Source organism: Echinops telfairi, unplaced genomic scaffold, assembly GCF_000313985.2.
Source record: "Echinops telfairi isolate 266 unplaced genomic scaffold, ASM31398v2 ScPeMD7_3509;HRSCAF=4178, whole genome shotgun sequence".
In the NCBI taxonomy this organism is placed as follows: domain Eukaryota; kingdom Metazoa; phylum Chordata; class Mammalia; order Afrosoricida; family Tenrecidae; genus Echinops; species Echinops telfairi.
This window is the reverse complement of record NW_022107407.1, coordinates 17,746,597-17,771,525: the sequence shown is the minus strand read 5'-3', so window position 1 is coordinate 17,771,525 and position 24,929 is coordinate 17,746,597. Positions and strand designations below refer to the sequence as shown.

The 24,929-nt window shown below is 37.9% G+C and overlaps 1 protein-coding gene across 1 annotated transcript in view; it reads left to right on the top strand.

The window, feature by feature from the left end:
- Positions 1-24,929, top strand: part of POLQ (DNA polymerase theta) — a 105,847-nt gene that overhangs the window by 21,387 nt on the left and 59,531 nt on the right. Inside the window, exons 7-15 of the mRNA XM_004709788.2 lie at positions 3,312-3,459; positions 6,897-7,043; positions 9,390-9,602; positions 11,873-12,015; positions 13,400-13,604; positions 15,149-15,291; positions 17,244-17,437; positions 18,450-18,574; positions 24,105-24,348. Coding sequence (XP_004709845.1) covers positions 3,312-3,459; positions 6,897-7,043; positions 9,390-9,602; positions 11,873-12,015; positions 13,400-13,604; positions 15,149-15,291; positions 17,244-17,437; positions 18,450-18,574; positions 24,105-24,348 — 1,562 coding nt within the window. The remainder of the gene's footprint in view (positions 1-3,311; positions 3,460-6,896; positions 7,044-9,389; positions 9,603-11,872; positions 12,016-13,399; positions 13,605-15,148; positions 15,292-17,243; positions 17,438-18,449; positions 18,575-24,104; positions 24,349-24,929) is intronic.

The following is a 24,929-nucleotide window of genomic DNA, read 5'->3' as shown; positions in this document are numbered from 1 at the left end:
CCACTTTGAGCTGCAACCCATGAGTTGTTTCCCTACACAGTTTGATATCCCATTTAATTGAGCTCTGTTTACCTTAATTGTGGGGATTGGTGTTGGGGAAACTTCATGGATCATTTCTTCCAAGTGCAGATCCCTGCCCAACAGATCAAAACCTGTCATGTCACTGCAATGGGGCATCGAGGTACTGAATATATGGTGATTCTGGGTCCCTTTCCATTGGATGCCCACCATACCGAGGTTCCCCCCAATGTCCAATGACTGCCACTTCCAACAGGTATGGGGAGGCCACTCTGCTTCCTCTCCCATCTGAGTACTCCAGTCCTTAGTCCAAGGGTGCAGGTCACTTCGAGGCAGGGCTCAGTTCATTTTGCCGGGCCTCTTCATTCTTCTGGTGTAGCCTCTGGTTTATGCCATGCTGCCCACAAGGTCAGCTGTCAAGGTCATCATGGACTAAGGTCCGCGGCATAGTTCACTGAGTGTTGAGTAGAAACATATTTGTAGTGTCTACCCAGGACCATGACATCTGGTCCCCTGCCCCCCAGGTTCCCTACAATCATTGCTTAGCATCCTTCCCATTGTGAGGTTACGGTACTTCTCAGTTGGTAGTGGAATTCATGCCTTTCTCTCAGCTACTTTGATTCCTGGTTTATCTCACAGCCTGTCCACCTCATACTCAGGCCCTCTTTCTGCCAGAGGGGCTGGCCTGTTGCCATGACAGCTGAGTTTCCATACTAGGATGAACGAGGCCAGTGGTTCTCAATCTTCTAATGCTGTGACCCTTTAATACAGTTCTTCATGTTGTGGTGACCCCCAACCATAAAATTATTTTCATTGTTACTTCATAACTGCCATTTTGCTATTATTATGAATCTAGTGACCCCTGTGGAAGGGTGGTTTGACCCCCAAAGGGTCGTGACCCACAGGTTGAGAACCGCTGCACCAGGCAGGAAGGACTAGCAATCTACTTCCAAACATGAGCCAAGGAGAACCCTGTATGGCTCATAGTGGCCCAGTCCAGAATGGAATGTGGGGATGACACAGGACGGGGCAACCTCTCTCTCTCGTCCAAGGTGTCACCATGTGTCCAGGACGAGTGCCTGAGGATTGGGAGGGAAAAGTGAAACATTCTGTATTTTTCTGTAGCTCTTCAGTCTTAGGCAGGCACTGTGTCCCTGGGTCTTGGGGGTGGGACACTCTGAGTCATTTTGCTTGTCCCCCAGTGGCAGGGGGTCTCTCATCTGGGTCAAGGATTATTCTGTTTCTCCCTCAGGGCTGTTCTATTCCCTTTCTGTATTGGGTCTTCAGCTGTGGCCTGAGTAGGACAGTATGTGCTGCCCTTAAAGCTCAATTGTTTATATGCTGGCTGAGAGTCATTGGTGAAGCAACGGGGCATAACCTGGGTTTCTCAAAAGGAATACAATTTAACAAACGGAGTTATGAGGTAGCCTCACTAGAGTCCATGGCACACACTGTTACAGAGGAGGTTAACCATCAACCTGATTTCCTTCTTATGTTTAGTAACCTGCCCTTCAGATTCTACCTCCATACTACTCCAAATTTCCCTATATGCCCAGTTGCCTGACAGGTTAGATATTTCAAAAGCATACATCATTTTTTTTTAAATCATTTTATTGGGAGCTCATACAGCTCTTGTCACAATCCATACATCCATCCATTGTGTCAAGCACATTTGTACACATACAACAATCTTTATGTCCATATTAAAATTTAATTTGTTTAAATTTATCTTAACTCTCAAATTCATTTGTCATATTAATTCTCAGATCCACCAGCTTTTGTCAGTAGTGTGTATAATTCTTATAAGTGCCACAAGACAGAAATCTAAATATTACTTGTTTCTACCTCCAGTTTTCTTCTCCCTAGATCTGCTACTGTCCTAACTTAGGCTCTCCTCATCTCTTCCTGGAATCACAGTAGTAGCCTTCTGTGTTAGTCCAGGTTGACTAGAGAAATAAATTCATAGACACTAATGTGTATAGCAAAGAGCTTTATATAAAAGACCAATTGTATATTGAGAAACTATCCCAGCCCAGTTCAGATCAAGTTCATAAGTCCAATATTAGCACATATGTCTGATACTAGTCCATAAATTCCTCTGTAGATTCACACAGCACATGCAATGATGCTGAGTGCAGGAAGATCACAGGCCACTGGGTAGAAGGTCTTGTGGATCCAGTGTCAATGGAAGCATCTTAATGCTGGTGCGGGCCTCCATGTGTTTGAGCAGCAGGAAAGGGAAGGTGCAGAGACTAGGTTCTGGCCTCCAGCGAGCTATTTATCTCCATCATACCTTCAAATGAAGTCATCAAGCTGCTACCCGATAACAGGCTAGACTCTACCCCTTTGCTCAAGTTGACAGGAAATTATGTAACTGCCACACCTTCTAAATGATGACTTCGCTTTCTTCTCCTACCCCATGCATTCTCCACATAAGAAGCTTGAGTGGTCTTTTCATTTTTTCAATAAAAGCAAATCTGATCCTACTTCCTGCTTAATGTCCTTCAATTGCTTCTTATTACTCTTAAGATAAAAACCAACATTTTTAGCATAGCCTAGAAGGTTGTCTGGTCTGACTACAGCCTACCTACCAGCCTTATCTTGTATCATGCTCAAGAATGTAGGCAGAGTATGAAATTGGGAAGCCATGAGCATGCTAGTTACAGACAGATAAACATGATACTTCATGCCTTTCTCTTTTCTCAAGTTTTCAGTATAGGCACCACACTAATTTGTCCATCCTATGTACATACTTATTTTTTGCATATTAAATTTACACTCTAAATTTTTATTCTCTTGCAACAATGGTTATTTGCAAATAGGTATCAAGGGTTGGTCCATTCATTTCTTGAAGAAGGCTAGTATCTTGGCTTCTGATTGGTTCTTTCTACCTGATGAGCATTTGCATTCCACATAAATGGAATCAAGAACTACATTTTAGCTAGATTTCTTGGTGATTCTTATGTAAACATAAGACCTTGTAAATTATTTTTATAATATGAGCATATTAAGCCTTTATCAGGAGAAAAAATGAGCACTAGTAGTGTAGTGGATTAAGTGATTTTTTAACCACAAGGTCAGCTGTTTGAATCCACTCCCTGCTTGGTAGGGAGAGAGGTGAGGCTGTTGGAAGCCCCATGGAGCAGTTCTTGTCTGTCCTAAGAGGTTGCTATGAGTTGGAATTGACTCAACAGCAGTGTAAATTTTAGTGCTGACATATAATAAAAGGAGAGACTTTAAACTGATGTGAACATGTTTTAAAGTACCACTAACATGACTACTTCTTCTTTTAGGGAGATGAGGACCATATTGTTAGTTTGTGCTATGAGACTGTTCATAATAGTCATTCAGTATTACTTTTCTGCCCATCAAAGAAATGGTGTGAGAAGCTGTCAGATATCATTGCCCGGGAGTTTTATAATCTACATCATCAAGCTGAAGGTAAGTTATGGATGGAAATGAAGGCCTGCTTGAAGGTAGTGATAGGGATCATCTTAGCAATTCATGGCTTTCTGTTTCAGTATGGTCACCACTTGCCTTCTGGGCACTCCATTATAAAACTCTGTTTTTGTGATTTTAATATTTTCCTTGTCCTCATGATAGACACTGTATACACTGTTATTGTTTTCAGAATACTAGCCTCTACATTAATTACTTAAGTTCTTTTGGGATAAATGGGCCATGAAGCCCTTGAACTGTATGCAAAACCTTATGTGTACTCATTTTTCTGGGAGAAGGGGCTATAGTTTTCCTTATTATTTCCAAAGGAATATGTGGACTCTTTAAAAAAAAATTATGCACATACACATATGTATAGATATATGCATACATGTAAATGAGGGGCCTCCAAAAAATTCATGGAAACATTCCATTTTATTTTCATTCCATTTCCCCATGAACTTTTTGAAGCTCTTTCATATTTTAAAATAATCTTTCTTAAGGTGTAATTTATATACGATAAAATGTATCAACTTCAAGTGCATAATTTTTAACAAGCATACACACTATAATCATGATGTGGAACATTTCCATCACTGTAAACTGTTATCTTCTTTTACCCATCAATCTCCCTTGCATTCCAACCCATATCACCACTGGACTACTTTCTGTCACTCTAGATTAGCTGTACTTTTTCTAAGAATTTTATGTACAATAAGATTACACTATGCACTCTGTGTTTAGTTTCGCTCGCCCAGCATAATGTTTCCAGGTCCTCTTATGTTGTTTATCGGTAATTTGTAATGTTTTTCAGTAATTTGTTAATATTGCTGTATATTTTTAATGATTTTAAGACAAACACTGTTCCCTTACATTTCTAAGAAGCCTTAGCCCTTTAGGGCCTATGATAGGTTAAAGGAAAACATAGAGCAGGTCACAGAATATTAGAATACTTTTCTTCATTATACTCTGTGGTATCACGAGGCAGGTGATAGCTATTACAAAGCAGGCTTCTAACAAGTTAACATTGCCGTAGTTTATATAGGCTAGGCACTGTTCCACCATTATCGTCTCTTCTCTTACTTGGTCCCCCTTCACTGATTATTTCTGTATCATGACAGCATCTTTAAGATGTACCATGATAACATATTTCCTAATAACTAGACACATGAATGTTCTTTCCTTGTGGTGCAGGTGTCCTGATTTAGCATAGTGGTTCTCCAATGCTAGTCCTTGCATAAAACTGGCCTGCGATGACGTTTTTATTAGAAAAATAAAGACACTTCAGTAATTTTTTTCCCCCACCAAATGGAAGTTTAAATTCCGAAATTGTCCCTCCTAATATTTTGGTATTACAATGTTATTTCTTTTGAAATGAAGGTATTTGTATATGGTTTTCAAAAACTCTTATACTTACTTAGAAAAATTAAACCATAACAAAATTATTTAGGTTCTCAAAAATTTTTTGAAAGTGTTCTTTAAAAAATTTTTAAAGATATTTTAAGAAAGCTTTTAGTTCAGAAGGGAAACTCCTTTGAAATAACCCATACCAGGGGTTCAAGTAGAAAGAAAATGTTTTGAAAATGATGATAGCAACTTATGTACAAATGTATTTGATACAATTGATGTACAGATTGTTATAAGAGGTATAAGAGTCCCCAATAAAACCATTTATATATATATTTAAAAACATAGTTCCTGTTTCTAAGTAAGTTAATCAATTACTGGGAAGGAAGGGTACACAGAGAGGCAAATACCAGAAGCAAGGTGTGATTAATTAACCAGATTGGTGCCAAGGATGATGGACTAGTTCTGATATAGGATATTTGGCCCAGGACAAGATTTTGTGAAAATGGAGTTTAGATTGGTAAGGGGAGGGCATAAGGGCCAATAGAGCTACAAAGGTATAATTCAGGAGAAAGGAAAGGATAGGATATGTTTGAAAACATTGAGGACATTATCCTGATTAAGGATTTTTTGGAAAATGAGAAGAGTTAGATTTTAGAAGGCCTTATTACCTGGCCATGGAGTGGGAACATTTATCCTGTAGGTGAAGTATAAGTGCTTTAAACTTGAAGTAATGCTTGGCTATGCTTTGGTTCTGGATACTCATAACTGAGTGTAGCCTGGGGCCTACTCTTCCCAGCCCTTTCTTTTTGGCCATCCAAAGAGCAGACTGTTCTATTTGCTTTTGGATGGTCAGTTCCTATGCTTGGCTTAGTCTGATTTGGACCCTTTATCTAGCCCCCTTGTCCTTAAGCAATTGGTTGTTCCCAATCTCTAGTACCTCGAGATCCCAGCTGTTTGGTTAGCCGTCTGTTGACCTGATAGATCTATGTGGGCAGCATTTCTATTGTTTGTTTAGCACACACAGTTTTCCTGCAGTTTCTTCTGTTACATTTCCCAAAAGTCTTTTATTAACACACATAACTTATCTACTTGCTGCCTATGAGCGCCCACAATCAGACATTTCTAAAGTGTATTGAAGATTTCTTTATGATGACGAATGAAAGGTTTTACCTCTCTAAAATCAGCCAAATCAAATGAAATATGCATTGAAGATATATTATTGTCTCTAAAGTATATTATGTATATGTGTGTTATATAATATATAGTGAAACCTGTGAGAGCCAAAATTTGATGAGGATGTGTTTTTCCAAGGCTGGGTCTCACAAATTTTCTGCCTTTGTCATTTTTCTATGACTCAATTTAACAAACAAAATTTGAGTTTTTCTTCCCTGACAGATTTTCACCTTATATAGGTTTCTGTAGGTTTTACTGTCTGTATAATAATATCTGGGAAAAAAATTGGGATATATTAAAAGACAGTTGGTAAAATATTATAACTAAGAAATACATTACAACCCTTACCCTAAAGTTGCTTATAGTCTTTTCCAGTTTTCCTTAAACTCTAATGTATCTCTTACTCAGAAGGAAAAACAAACAGAAAACCCCAGAGAGGTTTGGGGTGGATTTGAGAGTCTGAGTTTTCAGGTGATGCTGATGATACTGCTTGGTGCGACATAGATTGAGCAAGGGATTGTTAGTTTTTCAGTGGTAATCAGTCCTTGCAGACCTCCCCTTTCTACCCCTGGGCCCTTTAAGCTCTCCTGGAGACCTCGTCTAGTGTTTCCCAAGCTTTCACGTTAGAATCACCAAGGGAATTTTAAAATTCCCAAAGCATGGGTGACACTTCATACCAATTACTTGGAATGTCTGAAGCAAGAGTATAGACACTGGTATTCTTTCAAGATCTCCCAAACCAAGAACACCTAATCTGTTACTATGGACTCAATGCTTATTCATGACTCCAAGGTGAATTAATACACAGGTGTTTCAGAACCGTTGCCCTAGTGCTTAGCTATAGCATCACTCAGGCAATTGGCATGTAAAGGAGTACAATTAAGATGAACATTGTTGATGACTTTCATGTGTGACAGGAGTGGTAAAACCACCTGGACTTCCGCCAGTGATTCTGGACCAAAAGGGCCTCCTGGAAGTCATGGATCAGTTAAAACGTTTGCCTTCAGGACTGGACTCTGTATTAAAGAAAACAGTACCCTGGGGAGTAGCATTTCATCATGCAGGTATTCCATATTTATAATTTATTATTAAGCACCCTCCTAAAAAAAAAAACCCTCATAATTTTGTCATTTTTATGTTTGTGTGCATTTAATTTCTTGTTAATGACTGTGAACTCTTAGATTTCTTTGTAAGGAATTGGTAATTAGGGTTAAAAAAGCAGAAAACAAACATGCTTGAGTATATTTATTTGTATAGTACATAAATACTAGATACAAGCTTTTTTGACAATAGGGAATTAAATTCTAAAATTATTACTCTTCTATTCTTTGATATCTAAAATTAGAGTGGTTCTTTGTACTCAAAAAGTATGCAAGACTGAGTGTCTCCTTTTATTGTAAGAGATATTGAAATATTCTCATGAATATAAAAATAAAATTAATTTTAGAAATGATTCTACTTCAAGAGGGCCATACATTTTTAAAAAGTCAGATAGGTTGTCAAAATCACAAAGAATCGGACAGTCACTGAACTAGACTTTCTTGCAGCCAGTTGTCTCTCCGTGAGCCTATGTGCTGTGGATAAAGAATATATCTTTTTAAGATGATGAATTTAGCCTTATGAGGTAGTTAATTTAATTTAACAGTTAATGCAATAGCTTATCCTTCACTTTCTTGGCCCATTCAGAGAGGTCTATCCACATACCTCTTCCTCACACCTCCTTGTCACCAATTTTCCAATCATGGTCCTTCCAATTCCCTGACCATCCAGCCAAGCCATTAGCCACAGCCCATGAATCAGTATACAGTCTCACATCTGGCCATTTTTCCTTATAGGCAAACTGAATGGCCAGGTGCACTGCTCGAAGTTCTGCCCATTGGGAAGATTTCCCTTCACCACTGTCCTTTAGGGAGATCCCAGAAAGGGGCTGTAGTGTTGCTGCTGGCCACTTACAAGTGGCACCTGCATATCGTGCAGAGCCATCTGTAACCAAGCATGACTTTTTTGGTCTTCAGTTAAAGTATGGTAAGGAACTCCCCAGGAGGCCATAGGTGTAGACTGGGAGAAAGAAAGTAATGTGACAGGAGTGGAGTTAATTTAATTTAACAGTTAATTTAACTGTTTATTTCTTGTGTTATATATCTATCTGTATAACTGCTTTATAATTTAACTGTCTATTTCTCTTGTTACCTATCTATCTATCTATATATATATAATTATTAACAATCTGGTTTTGTCTCCCTAGAGAACCCTGTCTAACATACCTTATCAATGTATTAAATATACATATATGTACACACACAGAGTTGTAGTTTGAATTATACCTTTAAAAAGTATGTGAAAAAGATGACGCTTTTTGGTCCTATAAAGATTTACAGCCTCAGAAACACACAGGGGTAGTTCAACTCTGCCCTGAAGGGTTGCTATGAGTTGGAACCACTGGATAGCAGTGAGTTTGGGATTAATACAAGGATCCCGAGTCAATCTTTTGAAATATAAAAGAGATTAAACAGGGAGCAGAGTAGTGATGGGGAAAGAGAGATGCCAAGCCACAAGAAGATTGCACGGCACAGAAATGTGAGGGGAGGGCCCTCCAGAGCACATGGAGGGAGTCAGTGCCCTGGACTCGGACTTCTAGTCTCCTAATGTGGAAAGTACATGTCTGTTTGTTGAAGCCACCCCTTGTGGAATTTCTGTTTTAGCAGCACTAGATAATTAAGATACACGTACAAGAGTATTTACATTGTCTCCCCAATTTATGGCGCACACTAGTAAAATGAACACAAATGGATCTACCACTAAGTTTAATAACTAAAGGTGAGTCCTTTTGGTTTTTAATATGATTAAAAATAAGCAGATGAATATACTATATGCTATTTTTCATTTACTCATGTGTTTTTTCATCACATATTTATATATATAAACATGTGACTGACCACTGTGGTAGATAAACTCTGAAACCACAGTGATGACTAAGACATGTTTCTACCCCCAGGAAGTTCATTGTCTAGGGGTCAACAACGGCCTGCTGCCGTTCAAACCTAAAGCCCCATCTGCTTTTGTAAGTGAAGTTTGTTGGAAAGCAGTCATGCCCATTTGTTCTGCGGACACTTCATGCTACCCAGGTAGAGTTAAGTAGTTGGAACAGAGACTCTCTGGTCATGAAGCCCGTACACTTTCTTAACTGACTTGTTATAGTGAAAGCTGGCTGACCCCTGGTCTAGAAGAAGAGACAGAAGTGTACTAGAAATGGCGGATTATACTCTTAAATAGGTAGACTTCTTTCTTTACGATCACAATTGCTTTAAAATCAACCCTGGGAAACCGTAGAAAACTCTTAGATCTATTTGTTAATAATCAGGTAGAGTATTTTTACAAATAAATATGTTCTGGAACCTCCCTATTTTCAGGTCTTACTTTTGAAGAGAGGGACATCATTGAAGGAGCCTTTCGTCAGGGTCTCATTCGAGTCTTGGCAGCCACTTCTACTCTTTCATCTGGAGTGAATTTGCCAGCACGTCGTGTGATCATTAGGACTCCCGTGTTCAGTGGTCGACCTCTAGATATTCTTACTTACAAGCAGATGGTTGGTCGTGCTGGGAGGAAAGGAGTGGACACAGTAGGTAAGTTTGAATTTAATTGTCGTAGCTTTGTCAAAGGACATGTTGGTCTACTTGACATTTGACTAGTGCTTGGCACCCGTGGCACATCTTGACGCATTTCTTTAATATCTGTTGCATTCATGCCATCTTTTTGGATTCATTCAATGTGGATGATGGGGCTTCAAAATTTTCATGGAAAAAATTCCATTATCTTTCATTCCATTTTTACCATAGATCATTGAAGTCCCTTCGTATAATGGGTATAAATTATAATTTTCTATGTCATCGGGCATTTATTTTCTATTTTTGTTGACTATAATAAGAGTTATGATTTCCTTTTGGTATTAACTATTTTCATACTTTCATGACATGACTTACATTAAGAAAGTTGACTTCTTAAAACATTAGCTGGAAGGCAATAATTGGTGGACACTAAGCTTACTTCCTTATCTTGTTCTTTGCAGGAGAAAGTTGGGGCCTTCTACTCTTTTCGATCCTTAGGGTTGCTATGAGTCAGCATGGACTTGATGACAGCGAGTTGGGTTTTTTTTGTTTCTTATCTTGTTTTTTAATGCAAAGACCATTCACTCTGTCTTTTGAATACCTTATTTACTTGCTTTCTTTCCTGTTCTGTTAGATTCACTTTTGGAAAAATTAATGTTTTTCTTAGGCTAGAATTGTCTTAATAGTTTACATTTGTATAAATTTTGTATACTTAAAAAATATGTTATTGAGAATATACATAACAACACACTAATTCCAGCATCTGAACAGTTAATGGTATTATTACATTCTTCCAATCCAGCTTTTTATGGGTGGTATAGTTTAATGACAGTTATGACATTCATTAATCTACTTTGCAACAGTGCTTCCCCCCCCCCATCACTGTAAACTGAAACACAGTTCTTCAGAAGCAGCATATTTTCATATACCAGATATACTCGTGGAAAAGCCAAGTTTTTCAGCACATTTTTACACAGTTTTTGTGGTAAAATTAGGTGCCTTAGCTGATATTCGGGTCAGCTTATACTTGAGTATATACCGGATTTAAGATTTACAAGTGCTTTCGTATACTTTTGTTCATTTGTTAATAGTAACCTAAAACATTTAGTTTAGTAAGTGAAACAATAGGCACCCATAAATATTTTTCAGTTTCTATTATGTTTAATTGATAATAATTTTCCTTTTCTGTTATGCTTTTTAAAGAACTTTAATTAGTTGCCTTACTGCTGTTCTTATTTTCTCTTTGCTGTGGAGGTAGCATGAAGCACTACAGGGTCCTGCACTACCCTCAAAATTGTTGTTACATTGGGCTACTGCTTCTATCCATCTTGTCCAAGATCTTCCCCTCTTCCACGAGTAATCGCTAACGTTTAGAAAATAGAGACATTAGTCTCTTTGGCCAAACAACATCTTTTCTCTTAAATAAAGCAGGATACATTCTCTTTTTTCCCCAAACCATTTTATTAGGAGTTAATCCAGATATCATAGTTCAGTCATATCAAGCATTGTTGTACAATTGCTACCACAATCAGTTTCAGAGCATTTCCTTCCTTCTTGAACTCCTTGACATCAACTTTCCCTTTCTCCTTCACCTCCTCACCATGCCTTCTATAGATTCCCCTCTCTTGGGTTTAATATATTGAAAAACACAGAAAAATACATAACAGAGAGTCAAGAAGGCTACCAACAATGACAAAATAAAAGAGACAAACCCCAATATGGGAAAATAAAACAAAACAAGAACACAGAAAATATTAAAAACCAGATCAATTACAAAAATATCAGAAAGGAGCTCAAGAGACAAAGTTTTAACCGTTGAAGTCAGATTACCATTTTAATCTACTGTAGTTGTCTTTCTAATACTCTTTGTCTGATAATTAGGCTATTCCCATTCCTCAGTTATGATTAGAGGGAACTCACTGTAGGCTTATTCTCTGTGTAGATCCTGCAAATGTATTTTGGGCCTCCACTGTCATCCATAGCTTTCTGCACACCAGAATCTCACGTTTTAGGCTCTGATACAGTTCCCTCCTATAGATTTGGATTATATACTTTACAATCCTTAAATCACGGGTGTTGGTGTACTTCTTCTATGTGGACTTAGATATCTCACTTAGATGGCCATTAAGTCCCCGTATGCTATTCTTTCTGATAGCTGGGCACCATCTAATTTCTTCACTACACTTTGCTATAGCATCCATATCTTCTGTGTTTCCTGCATGATCTTTAGTTGGTATCTTATGGAAACAACTTGGGTTTTGTTAAATGCGTGCTTTTTTCCATTTTAGGTGAGAGTATCTTAGTTTGTAAGGACTCTGAGAAATCAAAAGGCATAGCTCTACTTCAAGGATCTCTAAAACCTGTTCGCAGCTGTCTACGAAGACGTGAAGGAGAGGAAGTAACTGCCAGCATGATAAGAGCGATTCTGGAGGTAAGAGAGAGCTTTTTACATTATTACTTGCTCTTTTGCTCCTGTATTAAAATGTTTCTTTATAAGATTATTAAATTTTCATTTATGCTAAATCTGAATCTTTCTGTTTTACATAATTATTCCCTTGAGTTTAACATAGTTTGTGCAATGTCTGTCCATTTAAAAACACAATCCCAATTAATTAAAACTCTTAATGCCAGATGGTTGTTTTTTATTTTTTAAAAATATTTAATATTTTCTGAAGCTAAAACAGTTGACAAATTGGAAGCTAAATCTTCCATCTAGATAATACCTGTTGACATTAAAGTAAAATGTTACAATTGCACATAGGTAAAATTTTCAAATAATAGAGAACAATCTAATATGAAAGTAAAACTTCTTCCTATTTAAAGTTCTCAAGGGTGACGCCTGTTAAATATTTAATATATTTATCCAGGATAACTTTTCTATGTATGTACCAGTATGAATTGGTATTGACATAATTGCTAGTGCTGGTGATACCGGTAACTGTACCCATACTCCCCTTTTCCCCTCTAAGTTCAGTTTGTGGCAAAAAATCCTTGATAACATAGGGTGTTGGTAAGAATATGGAAAATAGGCACAAGAATTGCTGAAAATTTTTTGCAGGTCAATTTGACCATATCTGCTAAAATATAAAATGTACATGCGCCTATTCCATGGCAGTTGTGCATCTAGGGATTTTACCTAGGGACCTATTTTGAAATTACAGCAAATTAACGGTATTATACAAGAATGTTTATTACAGCACTATTAGTAGTAAGAAGTAGCATAGTGTTTTATGCATTTGGCTACTAACCGCAAGGTCAGGAGTTCGAAACCATCAGGCTCTTTGTGTGAGAAGGATGAGGCTTTCTACTCCCATAGACAGTTGCAGTCTCAGAAACTAATAGGGACAGCGTTACCCTGTCCTATAGGGTCCCTATGAATTGGAATCAACTCGATGGCAGTGAGTAGTATTAGTAAGAAGATAAACGGAAATATCCAAAATACCATTAAGACAAAAAAATTATGGTAAAACTATATGTTGTGGTGACTAAAATGAATGGGACAATTCTGTTTGTATTAATCAGATTAGTTTCCAATATATATTACATAAACTAAAAGTACAAAATAGCATATACTCATATAATAGACTAGATGTGAGAAAATAATATCGACATATCACAAATGACCTTTTCTTTTTCTGAACCTATTCCCATCCCCCTTCTGTGTGGACAGAAAAGTATTCAGCACGAGCCATAATAAAATAGTCACTACATTTCAATTTGGAGGATGTTTTAAGTGAACAAAACCTTTTTAGTTTGTTAATAATGAACAACTGCATGTTTCAAAAAGTTAAATTTCTAAACTTTTTAAAAATCAGATAATAGTTGGTGGAGTAGCAAGTACGTCACAAGATATGCAAACTTATGCTTCTTGCACATTTTTGGCTGCAAGTCTGAAAGGAGGGAAGCAGGAGACTCTGAGAAATCAAGACTCTGCTCAGCTGGGAGCGATTGAGGCATGTGTGGGGTGGCTGCTAGAGAATGAATTCATCCAAATCACCGAAGTTGGTGATGGAACTGAAGGTAAATATGAAGTGTCAATTGCAATTTGTCTTTTGATCTTTACTGAGATATAGTGTATAATATTTTGCTCAGTGAAAGAAAATCAACTTTTCAAGTAGTGTAAAGGAAATTGGCTTTTCAAGCAGTGTGTCAACTCACTTTTAATAAATTCGTGTTGTGTTCAAATTTTCAGCATAGTGTCTACTCATATGCATTGAACAGCATTCTGCTTGTTTAGTTTTTTAGAACCTGCAAGGTTATTATACAATGTACAAAGACAAGCTTTTATTTAAAAAAAAATTCATTCACTCCTTTGTCTATTTAAGTTAAATTTTAATGTATTAGTATCTAATTATAATTATTTTTAAATTTATGCTATTTTATTTAATGTATTAATTTTAAATTTATTTAATTCTATATCTTTAATCCTTTAATATACTTAATTAATTATTTTATTTTACTTATTTTTGTTATAGTATTTCATGTGACTAGTAATTTTATTAATATAATTTATTTTAACTATTTTATATTTTTAACTTATTTAAATCATTTAATTTTTATAGTTATTTTAGTATATGTATTTATTTTATGTACTTGAGAAAATGGCATGGGGGCTATATGTCACCTCCTCAGGTTACATAAGGGGGATAGACTATCGAACTCTTACATCTCTCCGAGGATGGTTCTTATGAGGCAGAGGTCAGACATGCTCCTAGCCTCCACCTTTTTTGTCCTATTCTGACCCCATCTGTCTCTCCCATTATACTCTGCTTCTTTGCTGGGTTTGGTAATCTGTTGCAATGGCCATACTCATAAGCAATACTACGATTATAGAGTTTATGAAGGACGCTAACAGTTTACAAGTCAGGATCAGAAATGTTAAGGATACAATTTTTTTCTTTGTCTTCTTTTCAGCCACACTGGCAGGTATACCGCTCTTGGGTCCTCAGCCTCGCAGCCTGCAGTACCTTGTCCCTGTAACCTGCTTGGGAAAGTGTTACAAAGCTCCTTTAGTGCTGAAACAGTGCCTTAAGTGCCCAAAGGAACTCAGCTTTTCATGTTTCATGGGCTGGGAAGCTCTTCCCTTTGTCTAGTGTTCTTCATGCCTTTGCCTTGGCTGTAGCTGCTGCGGCTGTGCTGCCCCTTCACCATGCAAAGGTCTCAGATACTCTCCACTCTTCTTTCTTTAAGGCCCTGAGATTCTCTGTTTCTGCTTCTAGGATGGCTCACTTTATAACCAGTGAAATGACAAAAACTGACCATCCCCCTCAAATTACTCCCATGCACATGATCAGTTGTTTGGTGGGAGTTGCAAAGGTTATGGATAGAAGAGCTGTATTAAGTAATTTCACTTCACCAAAGTAATATATTTACCTTATTTTATTTAATTAAATATACTTTATTTTAATTTCATAATTTGTTGTATTTTATGTATTATATTTCTTTTATATCAAATTTTTATATTCATTTATTTTCTCAAGTTTATTCATTTTACTTGTATTTACATTTCAATAAATGTATTCACTTTTCCAACTCCTCTCTCTACTTTCTCATGCCCAAACTAGGAAGAGTGTTTCATCCAACACACCTGGGTTCAGCGACTCTTTCCTCTTCACTTTCTCCAATGGATACTTTAGATATTTTTGCTGACCTCCAAAGAGCAATGAAAGGATTTGTTTTAGAAAATGACTTGCATATCGTCTATCTGGTAAGTTCTCTTTTCTTCACTATTGTATTTATGAAAATGAGGAAAATACATAGATAGAATGTTCTAGGATCTTTTAAATCTATTGCTTACTTACCAATCTATTTTCAGCTGCTTTTGAAAAAGATGTGAGTGCTTTATTTAAAATTTTTTAATGATATGTAAGAATAACAAAGGATAATGGATGCCAATAAAGTAAAAATAAGATCATAATGTAAAACTAACACAGGTTGGTATATAAAAACATGCATGCTGTTAAATAATGTATATTTTCTTAGTTATAACAGATATACCACAAGTGGATGGCTTAAACAAACAGAAATTTAACTTAATTTTCTCACGGTTTAGGAAATTAGAAGTCCGATTCAGGGTACCAGCTCTAGGGGAAGGCTGTCTTTCTCTTTTGGTTCTGGGGGAAAACACTGTACTCCTTTCACCATCTCTTGGCCTCCTGCTCCTTGGAGACTTCCATGTGTCTTTTCATCGGTATTCCCTGGGCCTACTAGGTTCTCAATGCAGAGACCCCCAGATCCAAATTGCATGCTTTGCTCCTGGCTCCTGGCTATCTCAGGTCCCTTGACCTCTGCTTTCCTAACTTCCTTTCTGTCTGAAAAGAGATTGACCCAAGTTACAACATTACCCTGTAGATTATATCCTGCCCTATTAACATAAATGCTGCTACTGTTGCCTCATTAACATCATAGAGGTCAGGAGTTATAACACAGGCAAATTATATTGCATCAGAAAAATGAATGATGGTTACATAAAGCTGAGAATTGTGGTCCACCCAAGGTGGCACATATTTGGGGGGGACACAAATGAATCTATAATAATTACTTTGCTTCTGACTTTCTAGCAACTAAATCAAAGAAGGAAACTTGCTTAGTTTCAGTATTAATAAGGTAAAAACAAAAACCAATAAATATGTAGTAAAGCATTTCATCTCATTGCCTAAGAGAAATTTAGTCTGAAGATGATAATTTTATGATTTATAACCTTGATAAGATCTTGATAATAAATATAATTAGGGATTTTTCAAATTTACTTACGTGAGAGAGGCCCCTTTTTTAGCAAAGACTTTTATAAGAGTGGGGTAAAATTGTGCTTGAGGTCGTATTCCCTGGAAGAACCTGATCACAAAGAATTTATTTTGTCAACTAAACAGAGGCATATATTTTGATAAGCAATAAGTCGGGTTAAAATTGAGAATTCAGTAAGAAGACTTATCAGAAAATATATTTCAGTACAAAATACCACACAGAGTTGAGCATGGGGAAAATGTGGACATTTCCCCTTGCAAATGTGTGTGTAATACATGAGTGATGATAATGGGTTCAAAGCTACTTTTTATCTACTCTAGTCTCATTCATTATATAGTAGATAAGATTTTAGGCTCTGGGGTCAGACTACCTTATCATTTAGTAACCAGGTGACCATGTAAAATTCTTAATATCTTTTATGAGTCCATTTCCTGTTGGTAAAACTAGATATAATAATAGGACCCACCTTAGGCATGGGAGTCTGGTGAGTGACATCTTAGTAAATTTTAATAAGACCTGTTTCTAGTATATTCTACGATATATATTATCTTCCAGGTTGCCTCGTGCTTCCTGTTCCTAGAAGCTCCCTCTTCCATTTTGCTGTTTCTTTTTATGATATCCTATGTAAAATACTTAAGATTATACTAATATTAAGATATTGAGATTAAAGGCTTCTATGATTAAAGTATTTGAGTTCTATAAACTCTAGTTTGCATTCTTAGTGATCTCTTTTCATTTTGTTCCACATGGAAGTTGTTCTATGGATTAATGAGGTTTTTCTCTGAAATGAAATATTTCCAAAGAAATGTTTGCAAATTCTGAGGCCCTTCTCTTTAATATGAACTTTACATGTATGGTTTTGCTCCTTTTGTAATGTCATCGTTTTTGCTAATGAATGATGCCCTTTCCTTTGAGGTTACACCAGTGTTTGTGGATTTGACTACGATTGATTGGTACCGATTTTTTTGTTTGTGGGAAAAGTTGCCAAATTCAATGAAACGGGTAGCAGAGCTAGTCGGAGTTGAAGAAGGGTTCTTGGCTCGCTGTGTGAAAGGAAAGGTAGTAGCCAGAACGGAGAGGCAGCACCGGCAGATGGCCATCCATAAGAGGTAACCCATAAGAGCCTGGCTTAGCCAGTATTTAATGCAGGGTCTGGCATACAGTATACTTTGAAATTTTCCTGTATTTATTGTTATTTTATTTTACTAATAGCTTATAATTTAGCAGGCATCATATATGAAGATGTTTTAAATCAGGACATTTTATTATCTCCCTTTCTTAAAGATGTTACTCAGAACATCTGCCAGATTCATGTAGTTTCATTTGGGGTTATGTCTTTATCTTGAGAGGTTTTTTAAAAAAAATATTAGCAAGGAAGTACCAATTGAAAGATTCAGATGGGGGATTGGATAGGCTTTAAGTATTTTTGAGATTTAATACAGTTATTTTCCAGTGCTGTCAAGGTGATTCCCAACTTCTGGGCATGAGCCCATGTTGTTTTCACAACATAACCAAGTGTACATTTTCTAAAGCTTATTATTTTGTGTGTGTTACTGTTGCTTTTATGAAGAAGCTCAGTTGGTGGAGTGGGTTGTGCACTGAGCTGTTCCCCAGCTGCTCTTTGGGGGAAAGCGGAGGCTTTCTGCTCATGTAAAGATTGACAGCTTTGGAACCCCAGAGGGACAGTTCTGCTCTGTCAGAATAGACTCAGTGGCAGTGAGTTTGTTTTGTTTGGCTGCTTTTGTTTACTCACTTGATCAATACTGATTTGGTGATCAGATATTGTCATTTGGTTGAGATATGATTAAATGATCTGTATAAATTCCTGTATTTCAAATATTTGTCCTATTATTCTTAAGCCCAGTCTTATTTCTTAAAATCAATTTTAAAAAGGACTAATATGCAAGAGAAATATTTTTGTTATATAGATATTAGTTCTTGACTATTTAATGAGTTGTGGTCTGAACTTCCTTTACATGCACTCGTCTTTCCATTCAACTGTTTTTCCTGTTAGGAATATTTACCCTCCAATACCTTTTCAGTTTTAGTTGTTTGACATTAAACTTTCATAGTAGACATAACTCTGACCTCTTACCACTCTTTCGATTGTTTACTTTTTAGGTTTTTCACTAGTCTTGTGTTGTTGGATTTAATCAGTGAAGTGCCCTTAAAGGAAATCAGTCAGAAGTATGGATGCAGTCGTGGGCAAATTCAGGCTTTGCAACAATCAGCTGCTGTGTACGCAGGTCAGTGAAGCGGAATGGCTGTATTTATTTAAGGCTATGATTTGAAGTGAGGTATAAGGTTTTTCCCTAAGTTTATTTCAATATCAGACTCTACATGAAAGCTATCATTTTGAGTAGTCCCCATCATCATCAGAAAACTCTAAACTATGGTTTCTGTTTGAGTTAGTTTGCTAAAGAGTAGTGGAGGTTAGCTGAATGTTTGGCTTTATCCCCTTCCATTTCCTGATTCTTCTCCTTTCTGTTCTCCCTCCACCCCCATCTCTGTTATTTGTCCCAAGAAGAAACAGAAAACTCACTGCCACGGGGTTGATTCCAACTCATAAGTCAGACTAGAACTGCCCTCACAGGTTCTTGAAGCTGGTAGGCCACTATACTACCAAAACCACACTCAGTGCCATTGAGTCATGCTGACTCATAGTGCCTCAACGGGACAGGGTAGAACTGCCCCTGTGAGTTTCTGAGACTTGTAACTCTATGGGAGCAGAACGCCCTGTCTTTTTCCATTGGAGCAGCTGGTGGTTTTAAACTGTAGACCTTACAATTAGTAACCCCCCTGTACCCACTACACCACTGTAGTTCCTATACTAAGCTACCAAGGCTCCTTTCATTCATAGACCTGTTGAATTGACCATTCCATATCAAAACAACAGCAACAAAACTCTTAGTTTCTTACTGCTGCTATAGCACAAATACCGTAAATGGGTAGTTTTAATGAACAAAAATTTATTTCTCACAGTTTAGGAAATGAAAATTGCCCCAATTCTAGGAAACTGAAATAGCCTAAATTCAGGATGCTGGTTCTCGGGGAAGGCACTTTTGGTCTGCACTAGGGGTATATCCTTGTCTCTCTGCTTCTCTTCAACAAGTGGCATCACTCTCCTTCCATTTATGCTTTCTTCTCACATTCTGCTTCTCTTATATCTCAAAATCGATTAAGACACACCTGACACTGATAAAGCCTCATTAACATAACTAACATAACAGAAAAAATCCACATGGATTAATACCACAAGTATAGGTATTACACAGTTTGGGGGTGGATACAGTTCAGTCCATAACATTCCACCCTTTGTCACTGTTGCTAGGCTGTGGCAAGTTGGCTTGACTCAGCACCTCTGTGTACAATGAAACACTGGCCATCTTCATCGTTCTTGTGATGCTTGAGCCCATGGTTGCAGCCACGGTGTCAATCCATCTGATCAAGGGTTTTCCTCTTTTTTTTGCTGACCCCCCACTTTACAAAGCATGATGTCATTCTCTAGGGAGTGCTTTCTCTTGATAATATTTCAAAAGTATGTGAGATAAAGTCTCCCCATCCTTGTTTCTAAAGAGCATCTGGCTATACTTCCTCCAAGACAGATTTCTTTGGTCCGATAGTCCATGGTATTTTCAATATTCTTTGCCAATACCACAATTCAAATGCATTAGTTCTTCTCCTGTCTTCCTAATTCATCATCCAGCTTTTGCATATATATCAGTCCATTGAAAATACTTTGGTCTGTATCATGCATACCTTTGTCCTCAAAGTGACATCCTTGTTCTTCAGCACCTTAAAGAGGTCTTATGCAGCACCTTTGCCTGTGGAAATATGCCATTTGATCTCTTGACTGCTGTTTCCATGGATGTTGATTGTGGATCCAGGTAAAATGAAATCTTCAACAACTTTAATAATTTCTCTGCTTATCTTGATGTTGTGTATTGATGATTTTTAATTTCTTTACTTTGAGGTATAATCCATATGGAAGGCTGTATTCTTGGATATTCATCAATAAGTGCTTTAAGTCCTCTTCACTTTCAGCAATAAGGGTGTGTCATCTACAGATCACAGGTTGTTAATGAACCTTCCTTTAATAATGATATTGTGTTCTTCATATCATCCAGTTTTTCAGATTATTTGCTTAGCATACATTATTTCCCTTGGCACACACTTTTTTCCCTTTATTTTTGTCCTTCCCACATACAAAACCTATTCACTCTGTCTCAAAAGTCTAAAATCAAATACAAGTAAAAAATAATATCTCCTGAATCATTTACCTATATATACTTGAGTATAAGCCAAGTTTTTCAGCACATTTTTTAAATGCAGTTTTTGTGGTAAAATTAGGTGCTTCGGCTGATATTTGGGTCGACTTATACTTGCGTATATACAGTAAATCAGACTTTGGGCCTATCTTTATACTGGGACAAAATTTCTGTCTAAATGAACCCACAAATGGATGTATGGATTGTTATAAGATATGTAAGAGCCCCCAATAAAATGATTTATTAAAAAAAACAAACCAACAACCTGTAAAACCTTGAATACAAGCTTTCTACTTCCAAGGTACAATGGTGGAACAGACAAAGGATGTTGACCATGTTCTCTGGACTCTGGATAGAGGTCCTTCAGCTCTGGAGGATTTGCCGCCCAGGACCACTGGCATGACAACTCTCCTTCCTCGCCTTTGAGTGGAGTCCATTTCCTCCCAGTAGGCTCAGTTCTTTTGGTCCTTGGACATGGCAGCCCAGCCCTCTCCACTTTGGTGAAGAGTCCATTCTACGTATGGCAGCTTCACCCCCTCAACTTTTGGCAGTGATCCCATTCTCTTGGCTTTGATGAATGGTAGCCCCACACTCCAAAACAGAGTTGATAAAAATCACCCTCTTTGAAACTTAAATCAAAAGCAAACCAAATCCAATATCATCAAATTGATTGTAATTTGTAGCACCCTATTGGAGAGAGTAGCACTGCCCCTAGGGTTTCGAAGGCTGTCCATCTTTATGAAAGCAGACTGCGCCATCTTGTGGAGCAGCTGGTGGGGTCAGACTGTTGGGCTTACTGTGCCATCAGTGGTTCCTTTGAGTCATGGTTTGTTTGTTGCTGCCGCTGGTACAGGTTTCACTGCCTCGGTTCATCCAATAGTTCTCAGGAAGGTCCTTCCTTTTCTGGGAGGAGAGCTCCACTGGCCCATTTCCTTAATTCCGGAGACAGGCAGCGTTCCTTCAGCTTGTCCTTTCTGCGTCCATTTTTGCTGCAGTGGTTGAATAGGTCCATCAGTTACAGGCTTACTGGCTTGAACTAAAGATTAAATAGTCTTGTCCTTTCTTGGTAAAAGTTGCTGGACACATGCCCTTAGTTTGCACAACAGAATTTTACAAATCTTTAAATTTTGGTTTCATTTTGCACACTTCATTTTTAAGTTCATCTCTTTTCTCCTATAATCTTCAGGGAGAGGCCCCTCATCATTTGCAAATTACACTTCCACCCAACATTCAAACATAATTCAAATAAGTTTCCCCACTGTTCAAAAAAACATCCTCTTCCCTCCTGTGTCCAATGTGCCACAAGCGAACAACAGTGACGAAGAGTGGAAGATTATAGATTGAATTGTACCCCAAACTATGTGGAAAGCCTATACTTGTGGTATTAACCCACTTGGGTTTTTTAGGTTAATGAGGCTGTATCAGTCTAAGTTGTGTCTTAACCCAGTCAGTTTTGAAATAGAAGAGAAGTAGAGTGGAGGAAGAGTGATGCCACACGGAGATCATCAAGTAACCTTACCTGAATCACATTTAATATCCACATTTCGAGCAACACTCCGTTCCTGAAATAAAATGCTGTTATTTACAGCTCTCGGTTCTCTCTGAGCTCTCATGAGAATAGCCGGTAACCGGGAGAACGATCTGGGAGGTTTCCCCCTGGCACCAATCTCCATGCTTAGGGTAAATAGAGCTCAATCGACTAGGAGATCAAACTGGGGAGCAACAACGTATGGGTTGCGGCTCAAGGTGAAACTGTACTTGCATAGACTCCTTATATGTGCAGTGTCCAGAGTGACGCACCATTGGAAAACTGGATGATTTTACAAGTGCCATTGCCTTGTACCCCAAGGGGATGATAGGCAATGGTTTACTTTCCTGTTTCGGTGGGGCTTTTGTTTCCCTGCCTTTAGTGTGCTTGTGTTTGCTTGTTTCTTTGACTCATTTCTGCTAGTTGGTTTGTTGCTGTTGTTGATCTTATGGAGTTTTAGCCCCAGTCCAATAACAGTTAGTTCTGATGGGTTAGGCTGGACACTCACCTTCACGAAATGATCACTGAAGATAAGGGTACTAGAGCAAAATGTGAAGAAAGCAGATGTTGCCTGGCTGTCAGTCAGAATGGTGTCTGGGGTCTTAAAGGCTTGTATACAAACAAGGAGCCGTTTAAGCAAGGAGTCAACTAAATCCACGTGGAAGAAGCACACCAGCTGTGTGATCCAAAGACAATTACAAATTTCAAATAGGACAAAGGGAAAATTCTGAGTCTAAATTGTGAACACTCAATTTGTAGAAGACTGTGGAGGACAGTAGGGACCCAAAACCCATCTGCAGAGCTTCTAGCCTGGTTAAGCCTCTGGCAGATCCCATGAGATTCTTCTAGGTAGAAGTATTTTATGCTTTTTCTGTGACAAGAATTGCTTCCCTGGCCTTTTAAATATTCACGATGGGCTTTTATTTCTTACCCACTGTTTCTATTTTTATCTCTGTATTATACTTTTATCCTCACTGCTTTCTTTCTTATTTATTTTACTGCTTCTGTTGGGTTTTCCAGTTTGCAAAGCACAGAAGACGTAGAGGCACAGAGATAAAAGCGGATGCGAGGATTTTAGGGATGGTAGGGGTGGGAGATGGGGAGGGTGAGGGGGTTGAGGGATCAAACAATGTAGGCAAGGGGGGAGGGAGCACTCTCTAGAACTGATGATGATTACACACCTCATTTTAAAAGTGATTTAGCCATGGGCAGGTGGGGGTGGGTAGGTAGAAACTGTTCTAAAATTGATTGTGGTAATGTGTGTTCAACTCCTCTTGTTATGATTGTGCTGTTGAATTGTGTGATATGTGGATTAAATGCAATAAAACTTTAAAAAAAGAGAACAAAGAGAAAACAAAACAATAGCCCTTAATGTCCACAGTTCTGCTGACAATTTCTTCAGGGCAAACACGGGCCTTATTGTGAAGCATACCAAAATTCCTCCAGATTTTTCCCAGTACCCAATTCCAAATCCATGCTTTAGATATCTATCAGAGCAGCATATGTCTCTCATACCAAATTATTTGTGGTGTAGCCCACCCACTGTCATCAAGAATATTCCCACTCTTTGTGAGAAATAACATAAGTGGGTGGCTAGAAGGGACAGAGGTCTGAATTAATGGTGCCAACTCTAGGGGAGGGCTGTTCTTTGAGCTTTTGTCCCTCAGTGCCTCGTCTGTCTGCATGTGGCAAGGCATCTATCTCCCCCCAACTGTACTTCCTTTCTCCTTGCCCAACTTCCTTAGCCATTTTAAAAGTGATTTGCCGAGGATACAATCTACATGTGGCTCTATTACCATAACAAAGAAAACACTCTTTCCAAATGGGATCATGTCTGCATGCATCCATAACCAAGATTCCAATGCATGTTTCCATGGGATACAATTACTCATACCCATTTTGTAAAGTGCATCTAAAGAGAATAGTAAGTGAAGTATAGAGGGAAATTTTAATGCAACAAAAATTCTATGAATGTTCTAGGTATGATTACAGTATTTTGCAACCGCCTGGGATGGCACAACATGGAAGTACTCCTGTCCCAATTTCAGAAGCGTCTTACTTTTGGCATCCAGCGGGAGCTCTGTGACCTGATCCGAGTGTCCTTACTGAATGCACAGCGAGCCAGGTTCCTTTATACATCTGGCTTTCTTACAGTGGCGGATCTTGCCAGAGCGAATATTGCTGAGCTGGAGGCTGTTCTGAAAAATGCTGTACCTTTCAAAAGGTAGGAAAGTTCCCCTGTAGGATTATTAAATGAAAAGCCATGTCAATTTGTACACAATAGATAATGTATTAAAATACTTTTCTCATGAAGCACTGAAGTAGAAGTGGAATAAAACTGTAGCTGCTTTTCCTTTCTTGAGGGTTATTCATTAAATATTGTTCAACTTAAAAGAGGTTTTTAAAAACGAGTATAATTGTCTTTTAGAAAGATACGTATGAGTGGGTTACCCCCTTCCCCCCAAAAAAACCCAGAATTTTTTTTCAAAGCTATGTATTTAATTTTTTTTACAAAATCACTTTATCACTTTCAAAGGACTCTCCATTACACTTAATATATTTGTCAAACCTGCGATCCATTCTTGGAAACATTTTTCAGATTCATCTGTTTGGATGGCTGACAGCACCTCCCATGCTTTTTTTCCCTTCACCTCTTCTGCATCATCAAATCGCTGTCCTTTCATGTCCCTCTGCATTCAGTCAGTCAGAACCCAAGGCACAAATTGTGGTATGACGTTGGGGGCCAGCCCCTCCCCCCCACTAAGCACAGGTTCAGTAAGCACAATTGTACGGTTGAGATACATA